This window comes from Tetrahymena thermophila, assembly GCF_000189635.1.
Source record: "Tetrahymena thermophila SB210 genomic scaffold scf_8254580, whole genome shotgun sequence".
Taxonomy (NCBI): Eukaryota; Ciliophora; class Oligohymenophorea; order Hymenostomatida; family Tetrahymenidae; genus Tetrahymena; species Tetrahymena thermophila.
In genome coordinates this window covers 213,409-232,703 of record NW_002476351.1, presented here as the reverse complement: position 1 = coordinate 232,703, position 19,295 = coordinate 213,409, and the positions used below count along the sequence as shown (strand labels likewise).

Below are 19,295 nucleotides of genomic sequence, written 5' to 3'. Positions count from 1 at the left end.
TACTTTTCAAGCAAATAATTTAAATAAGGTTTGAATAATAATATTCTTAAAAGAATATGAGACAATGTAAGATAAAATCAAGAGAAAGTAAATATATTCAAGTTAAATATATATTTTGCTATCATTTTGAATTTAGCCAAAATATAGCTTTCGATTGAGAGAAAAGCTCAAAATACTAATAGAAAAGAAAATTATTATGAATTTGACTTACAAATCAAAAAAAAATACTGTCAGGGAAAGGGAAAAGATTTACATAATTTTTGATAAAAAATTTGTATTTTATTTAGATTGATTATTTCTGCAATAAATTTTTGTAGATGCTCCCTAACAGTGTTTATTATTAATTTCAAAAAAAGTGTAAACTCTTAGAGCAAAATAAATATTGATTGAAAAAAAATTGCTTTAGTGTTTATCTCAAAAACATTAACATTGTTAAATTATACTATAAATAAAATATATTTTGTGTATAGCATGTTCACTTGTTTGATGTGCATTATAGAAACAGCGCAATTTCCATTTTTAGATTTAAGAAGTCTGGAGATATTTATTGCGTCATCTAATTAAAATGTCAATTTTTTCTATATAAAAATTATGAAATATGTGAAGTAAAATTATTTATTAATTTATTAAATAAATTTCAAACTAATTATGTAAGAGAATTATTTTCATTAAAGTATGTTAGAGTAAAATAATTTGGGTTTTTGAAATCTTCAAAAATATGTTCAAAAAAGAAGCACTTCTTATTTAAAGGAGTAATTAGATGTGGATTTAGACTATATTACGCAATCTATATCTGCAATAAAAGATATTGCTTTTTCTCGTTTACATATATTTATTCTTAAGCTATAATTTTATACAGAAAGGATTACTATATCTTTATACTGCGTTTATTTGGATGGAAAATTTTGTTTTTCATACAAATGTTAATTTTATGTTAAGTTTTCATTATTTTCAAGATAAATGCTCAAACACCTGCTTAATAAAATACATGAATAGTTTGGAGTAGATTAAATGAAAAAGACATTTCATCTAGAATTATAAAAAGATGTTATCAACTCTGATTTTCTTTTTTTAAAAAAATCTTTACAACTTCTCATAAAGAAAATGAGATTATTAAAAGAAGAACGATTAAAGCCTCATTTATAAAAGAATTTAGAAGTTTTTCTTTTTCTTGTTACCTTCGAGTTATTAAATTAATAGATACTAAGAGAAATAAATTAAAAATTTGAGTGGCTAGATTCGATTAGAAGCAAATAGATTTCATCTAAGTTGCTCTTTACGCGTTGTTTTTTTATCTAGTTTTTATTCTTCTAAAAAACCTTTAAAAATTTATTCAATGTATTAACTTCTATGACATTTTGCTCAAAAAATTAAATCCACATTACTAACTGACTATTTATTATCCCCCTCCACTATATCTCTTCTTCACAATCAATATATTATTAAAGGGTAAAACTGAAAAAATTTTCTTTTAATTTAAATAAATTTATGATTGATTAGTCTTTTAATTTGGGGACTTGACTTGATTATCTTAAAATAGGAATGCAATTGAGAATACATTCATAAAGTTTTACATTTATTTAATTCTAATTATTATCTATGAAAAAAAACTTTAATGCTTATTTATAACCAAATTAGCAAGCGAATATCTTTCTATCTTTCTTTATCTTGTAAAAATTTTGGTTTTCCTAAATATTTTATGAACATTAATTAAACAAATGAGCCGTGATTTTTTAATATATGGAGAGTGAAGATATTATTAAACTATTAGAATTCCATTCAACTGAAGTAAAAGTTAAAATATGAATCAAGATTTATTTTATTGAATTAATCAAAATTGCTCGAACATTTAAAAGCAAAAATACATCAATCAATTTATTAATAATAATATTAAAAAAAATCAAATTAATATTTAAAAAAAGATTAAAATGAGATCCTCAACCTTATCGATCTTGCTTTTATGCATTTTGGGAGCTTCCATCGCTCAAAATCTTAATGACGCCAATTAAGATATTCTTTAATAAGTTATCAATGGTTTCTACGAATAAAATAAGTTAGCTGACCCCAGTACTATCGTTCCCTGCATTGATTCTACTACTGCTGCCAATATTGTTGCTTTAGTACCTTAAGTCTTAAAGAAGGCCTCAAGCATTCTTACTATCGCTTAAGTCCCCGCTTTAGTCGAAAATTTCGTCAAAACTTTGAACCCTGCTGTTGGTGAATGCCTCAAGGATAACAAAGAAGTTGCTGAACTCGCCACTGTCTTTGATGTCTCTAAAATTACCTAACAAGCTGCTATTAACTGGGCTACTGGTCACGCTAGTACCGTTACTGGTGAAGCTTCCACCCTCAACAAGTTATGGTCCGGTGCTTAATATAACTAATTTGGTAATAACGCCTCCAGTTTCGCTCATACTGTTATTGACTAAATCTCTGGTAAATCAGTTTCTGAATCTAACGATGCTAACCAAGATATTATCTAACAAGTCATTAACGGATTCTATGAATAAAATAAGTTAGCTGACCCCACCACTATTGTTCCCTGCATTGATACTACTACTGCTGCCAATATCGTAGCTTTAGTACCTTAAGTCTTAAAGAAGGCCTCAAGCATTCTTACTATTGCTTAAGTCGCCACTTTAGTCGAAAATTTCGTCAAAACTTTGAACCCTGCTGTTGGTGAATGCCTCAAGGATAACAAAGAAGTTGCTGAACTCGCCACTGTCTTTGATGTCTCTAAAATTACCTAACAAGCTGCTATTAACTGGGCTACTGGTCACGCTAGTACCGTTACTGGTGAAGCTACCACCCTCAACAAGTTATGGTCTAGTGCTTAATACAACTAATTAGGAAACAACGCTTCCAGCTTTGCTCATACTGTTATTAACCAAATCTCTGGTAACTCAGTTTCTGAATCTAACGATGCTAACCAAGATATTATCTAACAAGTCATTAACGGATTCTATGAATAAAATAAGTTAGCTGACCCCACCACTATTGTTCCCTGCATTGATACTACTACTGCTGCCAATATCGTAGCTTTAGTACCTTAAGTCTTAAAGAAGGCCTCAAGCATTCTTACTATCGCTTAAGTCGCCACTTTAGTCGAAAATTTCGTCAAAACTTTGAACCCTGCTGTTGGTGAATGCCTCAAGGATAATAAAGAAGTTGCTGAACTCGCCACTGTCTTTGATGTCTCTAAAATTACCTAACAAGCTGCTATTAACTGGGCTACTGGTCACGCTAGTACCGTTACTGGTGAAGCTACCACCCTCAACAAGTTATGGTCCAGTGCTTAATACAACTAATTAGGAAACAACGCTTCCAGCTTTGCTCATACTGTCATTAACCAAATCTCTGGTAATGCTAATGACATCAATGCTACCAATCAATAAATCTTACAAGATTTCTACAATGGTCTCTACTAACAATAAGGTTTACCCAACCCTACCTTTACCGTCTGCTACCCTGATGCTGCTGCTGCTGACTTCGTCAATTTCGCTCCTGGCTTCTTGAAGAAGGGTTCATCTATTCTTACTATTAATGCTGCCTTCACTGATTTACAAAAGTTCACTGAAGACTAAGCTGCTAAGTATCCTTAAATCGGTGAATGCTCAAAGAACTACGCTTCTGAATTACAAGCTTTATCTGATGCTTTGGGAGTTAAGAATCCTGCTACAGTTTAAGATACTATCAAGAATTACATTACTGCTAACCTTTCTTCCACCACTAAGGCTTTCGGTGATGCTAACAACTCCTGGAAGGGATCTAACTACGTTTAATCTGGTAAATAAGTTTCTGCTTGGGTTAAGTTGGCTCTTGCTAAAAACTAAATGACTGAAGAAGAAGTTAATGCTACTAACTAATAAATCTTACAAGATTTCTACAACGGTCTCTACTAACAATAAGGTTTACCCAACCCTACCTTCGTTACCGTCTGCTACCCTGATGCTGCTGCTGCTGACTTCGTCAATTTCGCTCCTGGCTTCTTGAAGAAGGGTTCATCTATCCTTACTATTAATGCTGCCTTCACTGATTTACAAAAGTTCACTGAAGACTAAGCTGCTAAGTATCCTTAAATCGGTGAATGCTCAAAGAACTACGCTTCTGAATTACAAGCTTTATCTGATGCTTTGGGTGTTAAGAATCCTGCTACAGTTTAAGATACTATCAAGAATTACATTACTGCTAACCTTTCTTCCACCACTAAGGCTTTCGGTGATGCTAATAACTCCTGGAAGGGATCTAACTACGTTTAATCTGGTAAATAAGTTTCTGCTTGGGTTAAGTTGGCTCTTGCTAAGAACGCTTTTAGCGAAGATTAATAAATAATGTTTTGATGAATTATTAAACACATAAAAAATATAAATTTAACAATTTTATAAAAATATTCAGTAAATTATATGAATTTCTTTATATTTAGTAAGAAATGGAAATATCAAATCTAATGTATCAAAACAAAAATTTAAAAATCTTAAAATTCTTTTTTGTGCTTACTTATTTACTTACTCACTCACTAATTAATTAATTCTATGAAATTTAGGTAATTTGATTGTAAATTACTTACTTATTCTTAAATTATAGATTTTTATTTTACATTTATAAATAAGTAAGTAACTTGTTTATTAAATCTTAAATGGATAGATATACATTCTCTATAACTTTTCATCCTTTTTTAAATGAAATTTTTATTTGAAATTGTAAATAGTATTGAATCTTATTAATTAGCATCAAATTTGGTTAGCAGTATTTTAGAAAAAATATTATTTATACATAAAAAAAATAATAATAATAATTAATAGAAGTTTTTAAATCATTTATTTTTTACTTTTTATATATAATTTAATGCCAAAATATGTCATATAAAAATAATTATTTTTAAATTAGCAAACACATTTAAAAAGGTAATTTAAATTAGAAATTTATTATATTACAACCCCTTTTTAAAAAATTTATTATAAAGTATTTATATGATGATAAAAAATAATAGGGCAATTAAATATAATTAGTGCTCTTATAAATAAAATATTGTTAACTTCTACTTGTAGCTAAAATTTTAATGATATTTAATAAATAAATTTTGGTAGTTTAGTTTTTATTTTATTTAAGAGTTAAACAATTTGTTTAACAAAAAAACAGTCTGTCTTCATTCATTTTAGCTATAAGATAGCTAGAAATTATAGCAAATAAAGTGTCATTTTATGATAAATAATAAAGAAAATATCTATTAATTTTATATTAATTCAAATTTATATTAACAATAAAGATTAATCAATATTATAATTACTATATCTTATTAAACTTGTTTAATATACAATTAATTAAATAAAGCCTAATACAAATAAAAATGAAATATTTAAAATAGGTTTATGCAATTTCTTCTGGAACCAGAAGATACAGAAAACTTAAAGCTCTTTAGTTCTATGCTAATTTACAGAAGAATGGACGTATAGATGATAGTTTTGAAATAGCTAAGAGGAAAAAAAATGCAAATTCATAGAAAAAACCAGCTAAGAAAGCTCAATAATCTTTAGAAGAATTTCTCGAAGAACATGATGTAGATGATAGCTTTGAATTAGCCAAAAAGCATTACAAAAGTAAGAAGGAAGAGACAAAAAAATAAGCAGCAAGCGTCGAAAAGGCGATTACCAAAAAAGAAAAAAAGCAGAAAAAATAAGATTCTAAAAACGAGTTTCTTTCTTCAGATTCAGATTTAGAGTTAATTTAAGAGATTGAAAATGGTAGCAATTTAAAAAAAGAAAAAGTTGAAGAATAGGATTTTTCATAACATATTATGGAACTACCTCATGGGGATAAGTTAGTATTCGTATAAAATAAATAAGTAATTATTTTATTTGAAATTATAGTCACAATTAATATTATATCTTTAAGATATTCTAACAATTAATATTATTCTATGTTTCTTTCATTGTTTAATAATAATTTACTATTTTAGAAAGTCATATTCACAGGAGAGTTTGAAGTTTGCTGCTTATACGGCTAAGTACACGTTAATGGCTTGAGTTTATCAAGCAAAGATGTTTCTGATAAATAAAAAGTATTCATGCACAAAGCAAGTTCTTTATTAAAAAATAGTTTGCTTTCTTTTGACACTGTTTCTCGTGATTCTACTATTTCAGACTCAAAGAATGCATCTAAATTATTAGAAATAATAAACCACAATGTTATTTTGATTAATGGAAAGCAAGATTGTGATAAAATTATTGATAAGATTTGTGAAAATTTTGATGAAATCTAATAAAAGTTTACTAAAGGATTCAGTAATATTTTATACATTCATCACACTAAAGTTCTCAATCATCAGCTTATTCCTTTCAAAATCATTAATGTTTTGACCACTGCTAAGCAATTTTCTTCTACTTAAAACTATATCTAATGGACAGAAAAGTAACAAAACTTTGTTGAAGATGCTGTTAAATCTTTCACCAATACAAAAAACTAATCAAAGTAAGTTTTATAAATTTATTAATCAAGAATCTAATCATATTTATTGATATTTATTTATTCATTTATTAATTAATTAATTAAAAATAGTTAAACAATAAAAAAATATATTTTTATAATATAATTTTTATTTTTATTTTAGTGATGTTAAAAGTATGTTGATCTGTGGTACTAAAAATTGTGGTAAAAGTATGTTCACTTTATACAGCATAAACAGACTTTTGGATAACTTTGATAGAATATGTGTTTTAGATACAGATTTAGGTTAAAGTTTATTCCACTTTCCAGGAACTGTAAATTTGTTTAGTATGAGCAAAAAAGATATCCATTTGTCTAACTTGACTCATATCCATTTCATTAAGCCTGTATTAAGTATATATGTAGGAGAATATAGTCCTTAGTATTTTATTCAGTAATATATTGCAGGTATAAAGAAATGCTTTAAATTCTATTAAGAGTATTTTAGAAATTGTCCTCTTATAGTAAATACTCACGGATATATCACAAATATTGGAGAATTGCTGCTTTATGAAATTTAAGATATTATTGAACCAAAATTCATAGGTTTACTTAGCACAAATGAATAGTTGATTCAACACTTAACCAATAGCAATACTAGATTAGAAAGACTTTCTCTAACAACAAAATCGAAAGATATGCCTAACTTCAAATCAAGAGTTGAGGATATTACTAATCCCAGCTTTGAAGCTAATAAAGTAAAGGTAAATGAAGCTAAGAGACACAGAAAAGATGACATTATTTTCTAATATTTAACAAATTAAGTTAAACTTGATAATACTTATCCTTTCTAGAATTTATATTCATCTCAATATGGTTAATTATGTCTTTAAAAACCTTTTGAAGCTCCATTGAACTCAATTAAATACTATTTGTTGGAAACTTAAACTTAAATCGAAGGTAGCAATGACATTGCAAAACATTTTAATTGCTCTATTGTTGCTTTGTTTGATTAGTCATTTTCTTTTAGTAACACAACTACTAATTGTATTGGATTTGCATTTGTTAGAGATATAGATCTTAAGAAGAACACTATTGAAATCATCACAAGCTAATCGATTATTAATGATTTACCAAGAGTTTCAACATTTATAAAATCAAATGAGATGGCATTTTCTAAGCGTTTCTACCTGCAAAATTAACATTCTTATAATGAAATATCAGAACTCACTTATGATGTAAATGGTGATTTTTCTTCTAAGAGAACATTAGATGTTCCTTTTGTTTTACCTAAATCAAGTGGTTTAGGAAATATCTCATTTAGATCAAGAGTTTCAAATAGAAAATGAAAGAAAAATTCAGTCAGATTAATAATTTAAATGTGGTTAATTAATTAAAAGGTTTGTTTGTATCTATTCTTTTAATTTAAAATTATTATTTGTTATGTATTTATTTTGATGTCTTGTAATTTATTAATAGTGCAATTAATTTAATTCCTTTTGGATATAAATAATTAATTTTTTAAAAAATAAATAGATAAATTTTTAAATTAAAAAGGAGGAAAAAGCAAAAAGTACTCTGAAATTTTTTAAAAAGCAAACAAAATAAGAGCGATTTTGAAGAAATAAAAAAGTTATCCATAAAAAATAGAAATCTAAATGGAAAGTTTTTAATCCACCAAACACAAATTCAGCAACACTCCATTTAGAAATTATTTGCAATATTTCATTCCAAAAGTTTTTAAGAATCAATAGCAAATATTTCTATTTAGATAATTCGCTCAGAAAACTTCAAAGTCTCTCGATTTTCTTCACGTTCTTGTTTCACGTCTATCTCTTATTCCCTTAGGAATTATAAATCGACGACAGACAGATGAATACAGACAGATGCAGAGCTAGAGTGATTGAGAAAATATCGGCACTTAAAAAGAATTAATAGAAAAATAAAAAAAGAAAATAATAAAATTGATTAAAGAGAAAAATAAAAATTAAAAATTTTGAAATTAAAATAATTAAATTAAATTCAAATAAAAAAAAATCATAAATAAATAAATTGCATGAAAAGAAAAAGAAAATAAAAATAAATATTAAAAGTAAATAAAAAATGATAACAAAAAACAATACAAAGAAATTAAAGACTTAGATATGCAGTTTTTTAATTTTTTAAGCTGGGATTATCAAAGATTTTTTTTAGTTTTCATTAAATTTTTTTGAAATCAACGATTAATTTTATTATATTTTGAATGTAATTGTGGGGAGATGTTTTTTTTGTAAGTTTTTTGAGATTTTTAATTAAAACAAGAAACAATTATTTATTTTCTAGTTTTTAAACAAAAGCAAAAAATAACAATATAATTTATAGAAAAGCTAAAAGAAAACAACATGAATATTGAGCTCACTTCAAAGAACTACAGAGAAGAACAAGACTATAATAAAAAAAGCAAAAATACTTCTAGGTTAAATAAAGCAGAATAATAATAAGAGGAGGAAGAAGAAAAAGAAGATTCTTTGGATCAAATTAATGAAGATTTAGAAAAAAAATATATCTCACGTAGTGAGCTGATAAAAAACCTAAATTTTCCTAGATCGACAAATAAGAGAATTATTGTTTTGCCAAATAATGAAGGATTAGGTTTTAGATATGACTGCTATGATGAATAAACTTTAGGTTAATATTTATCTGAAAAAGAATTCAGAGATTCAGTGTATGAATTAACAAAAATATGTAGTATACAATTTGCAAAAAAACTGTAAAGAGAGAAAAACGATCCTTTTGCGACTGAAAAAAAGATGTTACTTTTAAATATTCCTATGCTAGCTATTGCCGTGTTACTATTTTCATTAAGAGTTTTTGATACAGTTACAAATAATTACACTTTTGAAATTGGTGTAGCATTCTATGGAGTTGGGATGCTTTTTATATTTTACAATTTCATTAAAACACAAATAAGAAAACCAGATATGACTAGCTTTGAAAAATCAACTTATATTGAACTTGAAAAAAAAATTATTGATTTTAATAAATAATATTCATAAAGAGGAATCAGATGGGTTTTACATCCTAAATTCTATTGGATTGAGATATAAATCCTTTGATTTATCTTTTTAATAAATAAATTAACTTAAAATTAGTAAAATATATCTTTTTTAAAAGTAATTATAAATGCTCATGTCTTTTTTAAAAATTAATTATAAATGCTCATGTTTTTTTTTAAATTAATTACAAATGATCATGTTATTGATTAATAAATTTTCAATTGATTAAAAAAACATTTTTTTAAAATTTTAGTAAATTAAAAAAAAAACTCAAAAAATTTGGTTTAAATTTCAATCAAAAATTTTTTAAAGTCTAAGGATCTAAGGATGCTTTTAGATATGTATTCAAATGGAAATATTGAATTAACAAAAATATTACAACGTTATAATTTTAATTAGATATTTTGTAGGTATAGCTAATTTCTTTGATTATATTTGCTTTGATAGCTATTTTTTGATAATTAATTATCCAAAAAAACTAAATTGCTGACCTTTATTCGATTTAATTAAAACTTCTTTATTAAGTAGTCTAAAAAAAGTAATTAATATTTTGTTTGTAAAGTAGGGATTATATAAATTAGAATTATGGCTGACCATCACGATGATGACTTTGTGAAGGTTATTTTTAATAAATAATTAGGATTTTCAAAACTAAATATTATTGCAAATTTCAATAGAATTACGAGGATTAAGATTCTTCAGGAGAATTTGAAGCCAAAGTTAATGAAACTATTTCAGTAAGTTAGAAAAATAATTAAAATTATTCAGGAAGTTTGCAAAAATTTTTTTCATTAAAAAAATAGGCTCATATGAAGCAAACAGTTAATAGACCTGTATCCAAATCTGGTAGACCTGAATCTAGCAGATATAATGCATTAAATTGGAAAAATGGAAGTGGAAACTCAAATAATAATATAAAAGATCAAGATTAATAGGATAGTAATCGTGAAATGGCAAAAAATAAAGAAAAGGAAAAAGAAGTTATTTAAGATCAATAATAAAGTAAAAATAAGCAGATTTATGAAGCTCTAAAAAAGTAGTCTTCTTAACAGTAAATATTTTAGTTTTCTGAAAGCCAAACTTAAACAAAAAAATATAAAATCTTCTAAATTTTATTACCAAATGAGCAAAAAATAACTATTTTAAATTGAGTTTGCTAATTAAATTAATATTTTTAAAAGACTCCCAAACCCAGTAATTTAAAAAATGAGTAAATTCATAGCCTTTCACCACATTTCTTTAGAAACATTTTGGAAATCCTCTCGAATCTATGTTGAACTAGATGAATTTGTAGAGTACTGCTTAGATATTGGAATGTCAATTCAAGAGTGGGAACTTGAAACTGTATAGAAAGAATTAACTGATTAAGATGGGTATGTAACTATCAAAATTTTATGTGATAAGATTTAACCTTGGCACAACTAAGAAAGTAATTATTTAAAAATTATATCCTAGTTTATTTTATTTTTATTAGATGCTATGCTTGAATTTATAAGAGAAAAAGTGTTAACAATGGCTTAAAGTTCAAAGAAGAAATTTAGAGTTTAGAGCCAGAAGTTTGCAAGACAGTAAAGTGCTAAAAACACAATTAGTTCTTAATAACAAAGACCTTTGAGTGGATATTCTTAAGATTTTTAATAGTAAAATAAAGCAAAGTCAATTTTTAAAATTAAAAATATTTTTTAGAAATTAGTACATGTTCCATGAAAATAAATCTAAAGTCTACTTATAAAAGCACAAAGAAAAGGAAAAAGATTAAGACAAGTTTTTAAATATTACGATTAGCAAGAATAAAAACGAGCATGAGTATGAGGCTTTAATAAAAATGGGTGAAGCTAATGAAATACAAGAAGAACTCAAAAGTAGAATCAATTATAGAGCTTATAAAAATTCTGTAAAACGTTATTTGATTTATAGTAATTTAAATATAATCTCACTTTATTCTTTTAAGGATGGACATATGTTGGTCCATATGTATGATGGTGAAAGATTTGTTACAGAAATGACACTAATTGAATTTAGAAGAGAACATACTTCTTTAAAGCTTGCTTATAACAAATCCAAAAATTTAAAGATTTGGGATGTCTTATCTGAAAATAAAAAGGCAATTAAAGGCAGAGATTTTTCAAAAAACGTTTAGAAAAATGAACTTTAAGCTCCAGATTAGTTAGAAACACCAGGAGGAGGAGGAACAGGTGGAAAAATTATTATTTATTTTTTCTAAATAAAAATATTTTTTTGATATTTAAATATAGAAGCAGCAACAGGAAAAAAGGTAAAAGCAACTCGTCAGCAAGAGTTAAAGAAGGTTTTGCTTGAAACAATGTGGTTAAGCAATATATTAAATGAATAAAGTGGAATTTTAAATAAAAAAGGCATTAATGCTAATAATTAGCTAAATAAATCTTACAGTGCTCTCAACGTTAATAGATCGATGAGTGCCTCTCATCAATTTTGATAAATTTACTCTTCATATATCATTCATTTATATTCAAAAATCTTTTAATAAATAAAAATAATACTTTATATAAAAATTTTCTATTTAAAATTAATTTAAATAATTTGTTGAATTTAACACAAAAAAATAGTATATCATGATTGTAAATACACCAAATTATTGAAATTATATGATTAAGGCTAAATATTTTAATTATACAATCTATTATACAAATTTACGTTTCATTTTTTGTTAATATCATCCAAAATATAAATTTAAATAGAGAAAGATATTGTTAATTAAAATGTCTATCATAAACACAAAAAAATCAGATAATTGTTTTTTTAAATGAAAATTTGACACTAAATAAATACTTGAATTTAATACAAATTGAAGATAGTATTAAATATATTACTGAACTTTTTCTCAGTTGAATTCAATTTATTTATTTACTTATTTGTTAAAATATCAATAATTGTAAAAAATTAATAATTTCTGTTTGATACTATTTGATAATGGTATTTTTGATAATAGAAAAATAAATGAATAAATAAATAATTAATAGACTTAGTTATATAAGCAACTTAGATTGCATTTTAAAATAATCTCTATTAGATAACAAAAATCAAACTGATTGTTTTACTTTGGTTTATTTTTTTTCAAATTAATTAAAATATCAAATAATCATCAATCATTTAGTCAGATAGGAATTAAAAAATTTGTAGAAGGATATTATTATTAATACAAAGTTATTTTTTGTTTTTCTAGTTAGTTTTATTTCCTTGAAAATGTATCAGATGTATAATTAACTGAATGACTTGTAAAGCAATTATGGCAATCAGCAAAAGTTTTAGAGATAAAGTGATGATCCCATGAAAGAAATAAAAAAAAATTATGGAGATTATTTGAGATAATAGGTAACAAATTAATATTGCTGTTGCAATTTAAAGTGATTAAAAATATTCTAATAGATAAAATATAATGAAGAAAAAAAGAAATAGGAAAAGTTTGGAGGTGCTGCAAGCAGATAGTAAGACGATTATTACAAAATGAATGATATTTCAAATTAGTAGTACTAAATTCCTTAAGAAAAGCAAGCATATCAGAGGAATAGAAATGATTCTAACTCTGATCAAATAAACAATAAATCTCCAAACGGCAAGATATACGGAGAGTATTTAAAGAAATAAGTATTGCATTTTTATTTTATATCTATTAAGTCTTAATAGTTTTATTTAAATAATATTATTTTTTAGATGGATGAAAAGAAAAATAACACAAATGTAAATACTGATTTCAAATAGTAAAAAATTTAAGAATTATAAGAAAGAATGGCTGCTAGAAATGACAATCCATATGGAAAGTATTATTTATAAAATGGCACTTATCATTCTCAATTTTATTCCTTTTTATAAAATTAGAGGAGGATCAGGAGCTCCTCTTATTGGTAAAAATGGAGAAATAATTTCTAGTCGAAAACCAGATACTTCACTTGTTTAATATGATTATTTGGGAGGTAAAAATTAGGATAGTTCTAACAGTATTACAACTTCATAGCCAAGCTATTCTTTAGGTCGTTAATAATATGCTCCTTAGTAATTAAGCATGCACGAATCTTTAGCTAACAAAATAAATGAAAAATTACATTTCAAGTCTAAAGACTAGGCTAATAATTTAGATAAAAAAGATTTTTATAGAGAAAATATAAATTATAACATCGAATAATCTATTCTACCAGGTGGAAAGAATAATTATAATGAAAAGGAAGGCTTAAAGCCAGTTTAATCAGATAGTAATAGTTTATATTATTTAAAATTAAAATTGCTAAGTAAATAAATATTGATGTTTATAATTTATTCCAAATAGATGCAACTAATTTTAGAAGAAACAATAAAAGACTTATTGACAGCGAAAATTAAAATGAAGCTGATTTTTTGAGAAGAGAAAAGTAGAAACAGGAAATCAGCAATGCTCTGTAAGAGTAAATTATGCTTAAGGATAGAAAGAAGTAATAAGAAAAGGAGAGACAAAAAGAAGAAGAACTGAGAATAGAAGAAAGAGTTAAAAAAGAAAGAGAATAAATTGAAAGGCAAATTAAAGAAGAGGAGGAAAAAAAAAAGAAAAAGGCTGCTGAAATTCAATAAGAAAATGAAGATTTGAAAAAGTAAAAGAAAAATAAAATAATTCCTTATCATTTGGATGAAGGAACGCCATAAAAGTCATAGGACTACTAAAAACCAGCAATCCAAAAATAAAACACTTTCGACAATTCTATAAAGCATAATATAAATAATTATAATAATCCTTAAGCAACTCAATAATTAAATAACACTAACAATATAAATGATTATTTAACTGTTTTCAGCAATTACTAACAACCTAATTTTAACATTTATAACACTCAAAATTAAAATTATCCATAGCAATTACAATAGAATTCTAATAAAAACATGTACAGTAGTATCCCTTACAATTACTCTCCTAACAGTGACATCTTATCAAACACTTTCCATTTGTAAAGGTATGAAAGAATAACAAAATATCCTTGTTTTTATGAAGTTATAAATTTTTTTTACAATATGAAAGAATGGCACTGAACAGCTAGGAGCTCAGAAATAGAGATATTCTACCTGAGATAGATAATATGAAATAATAAATTTAAGATCAATATAAAAATCTTTAACATGATGTCCATAGAGCTAAATTGGAAAATATTTAGGCAATCGATGATAGAAATAAATATGGAACAGCTAGCAGATAGCAGATAAACCCTTATACTATAGATTATTCTGATTTTAATACATATAATAGCAACAACAATAATTTTAATAACTATGGAAACTAATATAACTAAAATGCATATAGGCAGTAGTAGTATATATATTTCTTTAGTTTTGGATTAAATTTATTAAGCACGTTTTATTTTATTTTATTTTAGCACCAAAAGCAGAGAATCTACAGGATATTAAAGCTAGAGAAGATAAGTGAGTTCGGCTGATAATAACTAGCTAAACATAATTTAAAATAAACCTACTGTATATGATAGATAAGAAGAATATAATATTTAATCATTAGATGCTGAAAGCAAAATGATACCAATGGATTTGATAGATCATCTTAAATAAAAAGATAAATTAACTATGTCTTAGCTTATAAATTATGACTAAGACTATTCATAAAATACGATTATAAATAATTAAGCAGACTAAGATCTTAATCCAAACACGAAAATTTGGGATATTCCAACAATGAATAGTGACATTACGAAAGATATAGATAAAATACTTAGTCATTAATCACATCAAATCCAATAAACTGCAATGATGCAACAAAAAGAAGAAGAATTAATGAGATAAAAATATAGCTCTTAGAGCCAGCATAGAACTAAAATAAAAAGTGAAACCACTTTCAATATGGCTGCAAAAGGAATATTAGACCAAACGGGATATAGTCATCACAGCAACAACAGAATTGGAGAAAACAATCCAAAAAGAAGCAATCAAAATTAATTTTAAAATAACAACTTCGAAGAAAATAACTAAAATTTCAATACAACAAATCAATTTTAGAAAGACCACAATTATGACGAGTAAAATAACAACTTTTAAAATCTAAATATGTCAGATTTACAGCTCAAATTTGAGAGAGATAACGACATAAGTAGAAAATAAGGTAATTAAGAAGAGCATCAATATTAACAGTAAAACAGAGATGCATATTAGAATAGAGATCAGTTGTTTGACTACAAAAGAGACCATGAATATGAATAAAAATAAAATGAGGACGAAGATAGTGATGAGATTAAAAAGTAGAAAGCGCTTAGAGAAATCAGAGAAAGATTTCATTTAAGCACTGTTAATGAAGATTTTAATGAAAAAACAAGATAACTTAGCACAATCTTAGAAACCGGTAAATATTAAGATAATAAAGAGCTTTATGAAAGCCTAAGAAATGTAGAAGATCCAGATTTTTATAAATTAGATGAACTAATAAAATAGTTCAAATCAACACATATCTAAAAAAATGATAAATATAATTGATATTCAAATATAAATTAATTCATTCAAAAATATATAATGTATAAATAATAAATGCTTTCCTAATTCTTTCAAAAAAAGAAAAAGCTTAGAAATAAATAAATAAATAATTCATTTTTCAACTACTAAAAAATGCAAGAAAGTGTGTTTGTTTAATCACTCATTGACTTACTCATTTGTTTAATTCATAAAATAATTATAAAATAAATAAAAAATATTTAATAATTTTTTAAAATGAAAATAGATTCATTAAATTATCTGCAATAGCAAAATAAATATTTAATTTAGTTGTTAGCGAAATTAATTTTATTCAATAAGTTATTTAGTCTGTCATAGTTGTATTTATTTATATTTAAGACTTAAAAAAAGTCAACTAAATATATTGTAATTAATATTAATACTAAATGTAATTTGTTTATTTTAGAAATAATTGATTTGATTAATATTATTGATAAGATTTAACCTAGAAAAAATTAAGACAGAAATGGCTTGATTCCCAAAAAATTGATTTGATTTGGAATTAATCTAGATAAATTAAATTTCTGGATTTTGGAAGATTATAAATAATACTATTTTAAGGAATGTCAGTCAATTCGTCTCTAATAAAATACAATAAAATAATCATCTCAAATGCTATTTTGATTTGATTTGTGTGCAACAATATGATTTGGAGTTGACTTTATTAACAACTCGATTGTATCAAAGAAGTGTAAATGCTGGCTCATTCATTAATTCATTAATTAATTAATCAATTATTTTTGATATTTATATTTATTAAACAAGTTATTAATTATATTTTGTATCAGACTTAATAATAATTAATTAATTAATTCTTTTCTTTCCATAAACAAATTCAAACATAGAACATAATATTGATTGATTCTACAATATTATAGCTATAAAAAATGGGAAACAATTAAATAAGCGGTAATGAGCATATAGTAAAAGACTTAGGTATATTTAAAGATACAAAAACCAAGCAGTTCAAATTAAAAGTTTTCATTTATAATTAGGAAACAACTTTCCAGATGGAGAAAAGTTCTTTGGTTTGCAAAATGTAATAAAATATTAAATGCACTTTAAATTCAAAAAAATTGCTTAAAACATATTAACTTTTTTATTTTATTATGATGGGAAAGCAGCATTAAGTTTTAAACAATTTATACAAAGCATTTTATTAAGTTGTTTGCATATTGATTTATTTGTAGAAAAGAGGTAGAAATATTGATAATTTAAATTTTACATTAAAAGATAGACAATATATGCTATTCTAATAGTATTTTTTAAGCATTCTACAACTGTGAGCCATTCAAAAAAAAGGTGTTAGAATACAAAAGCAACAAGGAAACAGTAAAATAATATTTTTGAATGATGTTAAATGAAGGAAATAAAAAAATAAATATAAATTTAGAAAGATAACCCAATATCATTGCTTTAGGAGTTGTTTTAGGAAATATAATTTAGCAAGAAAAAGACAGGAGTGTGTAGCTCAAAGAAAATAATGAAATATGTCAGAAAAGGTAATCCTGATTTTAAAGGAGAAAACCACTAAGACTGTCACGAATTTTCAATATGGTTTTTAAATTAAATGAACGATGTCCTAAATAAAAAATATATAAGTAAAGATTTATTTAAGCTATGATTAATTAAATAATATTTATTTATTTATATCTAATTTTTTTATTTAGAATCTAAAACTAATCCTAATCCTCCTCCTAAAAATCAACCATCATGGATAGAGGAGATCTTTGGAGGAATTCTAACAACACAAACAACTTGCTTGAACTGCTAAAAGATCACTGAGAGAGATGAGCCTTTTCTAGACCTCTCGCTTGATATGAACATGAATTCTTCCCTAACTAATTGTGTTAAAAAATTGTCTGATATAGAAAAAATGAGTGGTGATGATCAGTTTTTTTGTAATACTTGCAACTCCAAGCACGATGCAGAAAAAAAGTAATTTGTTTCTCTATCTACATTTTTATAATTTTCTTATTTAATTTTAGAATTTTAAAATTATTATCAAAATTTTAAGCAAGAAATTTTAATTTAATTTATCTAAAATTGTTTAAAAGGATTTTAATCAAAAAATTACCACAAACTCTCATTTGTCATCTAAAGAGGTTCAAATATGATGATAGATTAAACAGAATGATAAAACTCTTTTGGAGAGTAGCGTTCCCTCTTGGAATAAAGCTCACTCCAGTAATATTTTTTTTAATTGCTAAATACTTATTTTTAAATTGAATTTTAGAATTATGTTCCACCAGATTAACAAAACAAACAAGATTTGCACACTGAAATGAATTACTAACTTAATTCTGTTATTATACATCATGGATAAGGCCTATCTATTGGCCACTATACTGCTTTAATTAAGAAAACAGATATCTGGTATTTGTATGATGATGAACAAATTAATGTAAATAAAAATATTTTTAACGTATTTAGATTTTTTAAATATTTATTTTTATCATCTAACAAAAAATAACAGAAAATATAAGAATCCGATTATTAAGAATATTTTGGCAGTAATAATATTCCTTCGTGTGCTTATATGCTATTTTATTAGCAAAAAGAAGATGATTGACTGACTGACTGATTGATTGATTACTTGACAAATGTATTAAACTACTTATCCATCTATCTATCTATATAAACAAAATAAAGCTCTTAAAAATTAAAAACTCTTTCGCATGCCATTTTCTCTTATACTAATTATAAAATAATTAAAACTAATTTTTATAGTAATTAATCATTTAATTTTAATTTTTCTATTTCTTCAGTATTGTTTATAAAATAATTCAGTATTCTATTATAAATTTCGAACCAATCAATTTTATATAACTCATCATTTTAACTTTCTTAAATTTTACAGTAGCAAACAAATAAAAAAATTTACATTTTCATTATTTTCTTTATGATTGTTAAATAATCTTAAGAGTTACTTAACCTTTAATTAGCAATAAAAATTCTATTAAAAATAATTATTAAAATTAAATTAAAAAAAAAATTAATTTGCAACATTAACGTTATTATTTTTATTTTAAATAATATTTGTGTCAAAAATACTAAAATTACAGAAAACCTCATTTATTAATTCTCACTGAAATTAATTTTTACCATAAATTTCTAAAAAATAAAATTGGAAAATTTAAAGACAGTAGGAGCATAAGATAAAATAAATTTAAGAGTCTTACAGTATATATACATATAGATTAACTAACTAGGAAATCTTAAGAATTTATAAATAATCACTTAAAATTATTGTTATTAAACGATTAAAATTGGTGTTTTTAAGATACTTTATTATTATTTTATTTAATTGTTGTTTTTATATGATTAATTATAATAGTTCTTATT

At 24.7% G+C, this 19,295-nt stretch overlaps 6 protein-coding genes across 6 annotated transcripts; all 6 read left to right on the top strand. All coding sequences in view use genetic code 6, as the record gives it.

Moving 5' to 3' along the window:
- Positions 1 to 1,928: 1,928 nt before the first annotated feature.
- On the top strand, positions 1,929 to 4,340 carry TTHERM_00590090 (hypothetical protein; the record flags this gene model as incomplete). Its single annotated transcript, XM_001019917.3, has 1 exon — positions 1,929 to 4,340. One exon carries the CDS (start codon positions 1,929 to 1,931, stop codon positions 4,338 to 4,340), a length of 2,412 nt encoding a protein of 803 aa, XP_001019917.1.
- Positions 4,341 to 5,347: 1,007 nt separating this feature from the next.
- Positions 5,348 to 7,772, top strand: TTHERM_00590080 (pre-mRNA cleavage complex II protein Clp1; the record flags this gene model as incomplete). The annotated part of the gene is made up of 3 exons (XM_001019916.3): positions 5,348 to 5,842; positions 5,957 to 6,468; positions 6,608 to 7,772. The coding sequence occupies 3 exons, from the start codon at positions 5,348 to 5,350 to the stop codon at positions 7,770 to 7,772; spliced, it is 2,172 nt and encodes a 723-aa protein (XP_001019916.2).
- A 1,032-nt stretch (positions 7,773 to 8,804) lies between these two features.
- Positions 8,805 to 9,518, top strand: TTHERM_00590070 (transmembrane protein, putative; the record flags this gene model as incomplete). Its single annotated transcript, XM_001019915.3, has 1 exon — positions 8,805 to 9,518. One exon carries the CDS (start codon positions 8,805 to 8,807, stop codon positions 9,516 to 9,518), a length of 714 nt encoding a protein of 237 aa, XP_001019915.1.
- Positions 9,519 to 10,043: 525 nt separating this feature from the next.
- Positions 10,044 to 11,916, top strand: TTHERM_00590060 (hypothetical protein; the record flags this gene model as incomplete). Its single annotated transcript, XM_001019914.3, has 8 exons — positions 10,044 to 10,076; positions 10,136 to 10,195; positions 10,262 to 10,509; positions 10,640 to 10,887; positions 10,933 to 11,098; positions 11,145 to 11,352; positions 11,410 to 11,653; positions 11,714 to 11,916. The coding sequence occupies 8 exons, from the start codon at positions 10,044 to 10,046 to the stop codon at positions 11,914 to 11,916; spliced, it is 1,410 nt and encodes a 469-aa protein (XP_001019914.1).
- Positions 11,917 to 12,509: 593 nt separating this feature from the next.
- TTHERM_00590050 (hypothetical protein) lies at positions 12,510 to 15,935 on the top strand (the record flags this gene model as incomplete). Its single annotated transcript, XM_001019913.2, has 7 exons — positions 12,510 to 12,812; positions 12,867 to 13,085; positions 13,152 to 13,258; positions 13,317 to 13,687; positions 13,762 to 14,416; positions 14,482 to 14,769; positions 14,834 to 15,935. The coding sequence occupies exons 1-7, from the start codon at positions 12,684 to 12,686 to the stop codon at positions 15,933 to 15,935; spliced, it is 2,871 nt and encodes a 956-aa protein (XP_001019913.2). The 5' UTR covers positions 12,510 to 12,683.
- Positions 15,936 to 16,837: 902 nt separating this feature from the next.
- Positions 16,838 to 18,522, top strand: TTHERM_00590040 (ubiquitin carboxy-terminal hydrolase; the record flags this gene model as incomplete). The annotated part of the gene is made up of 8 exons (XM_001019912.2): positions 16,838 to 16,886; positions 16,946 to 16,989; positions 17,184 to 17,282; positions 17,344 to 17,551; positions 17,621 to 17,888; positions 18,008 to 18,137; positions 18,187 to 18,354; positions 18,427 to 18,522. 8 exons carry the CDS (start codon positions 16,838 to 16,840, stop codon positions 18,520 to 18,522), a joined length of 1,062 nt encoding a protein of 353 aa, XP_001019912.2.
- Between the last annotated feature and the right edge of the window lie 773 nt (positions 18,523 to 19,295).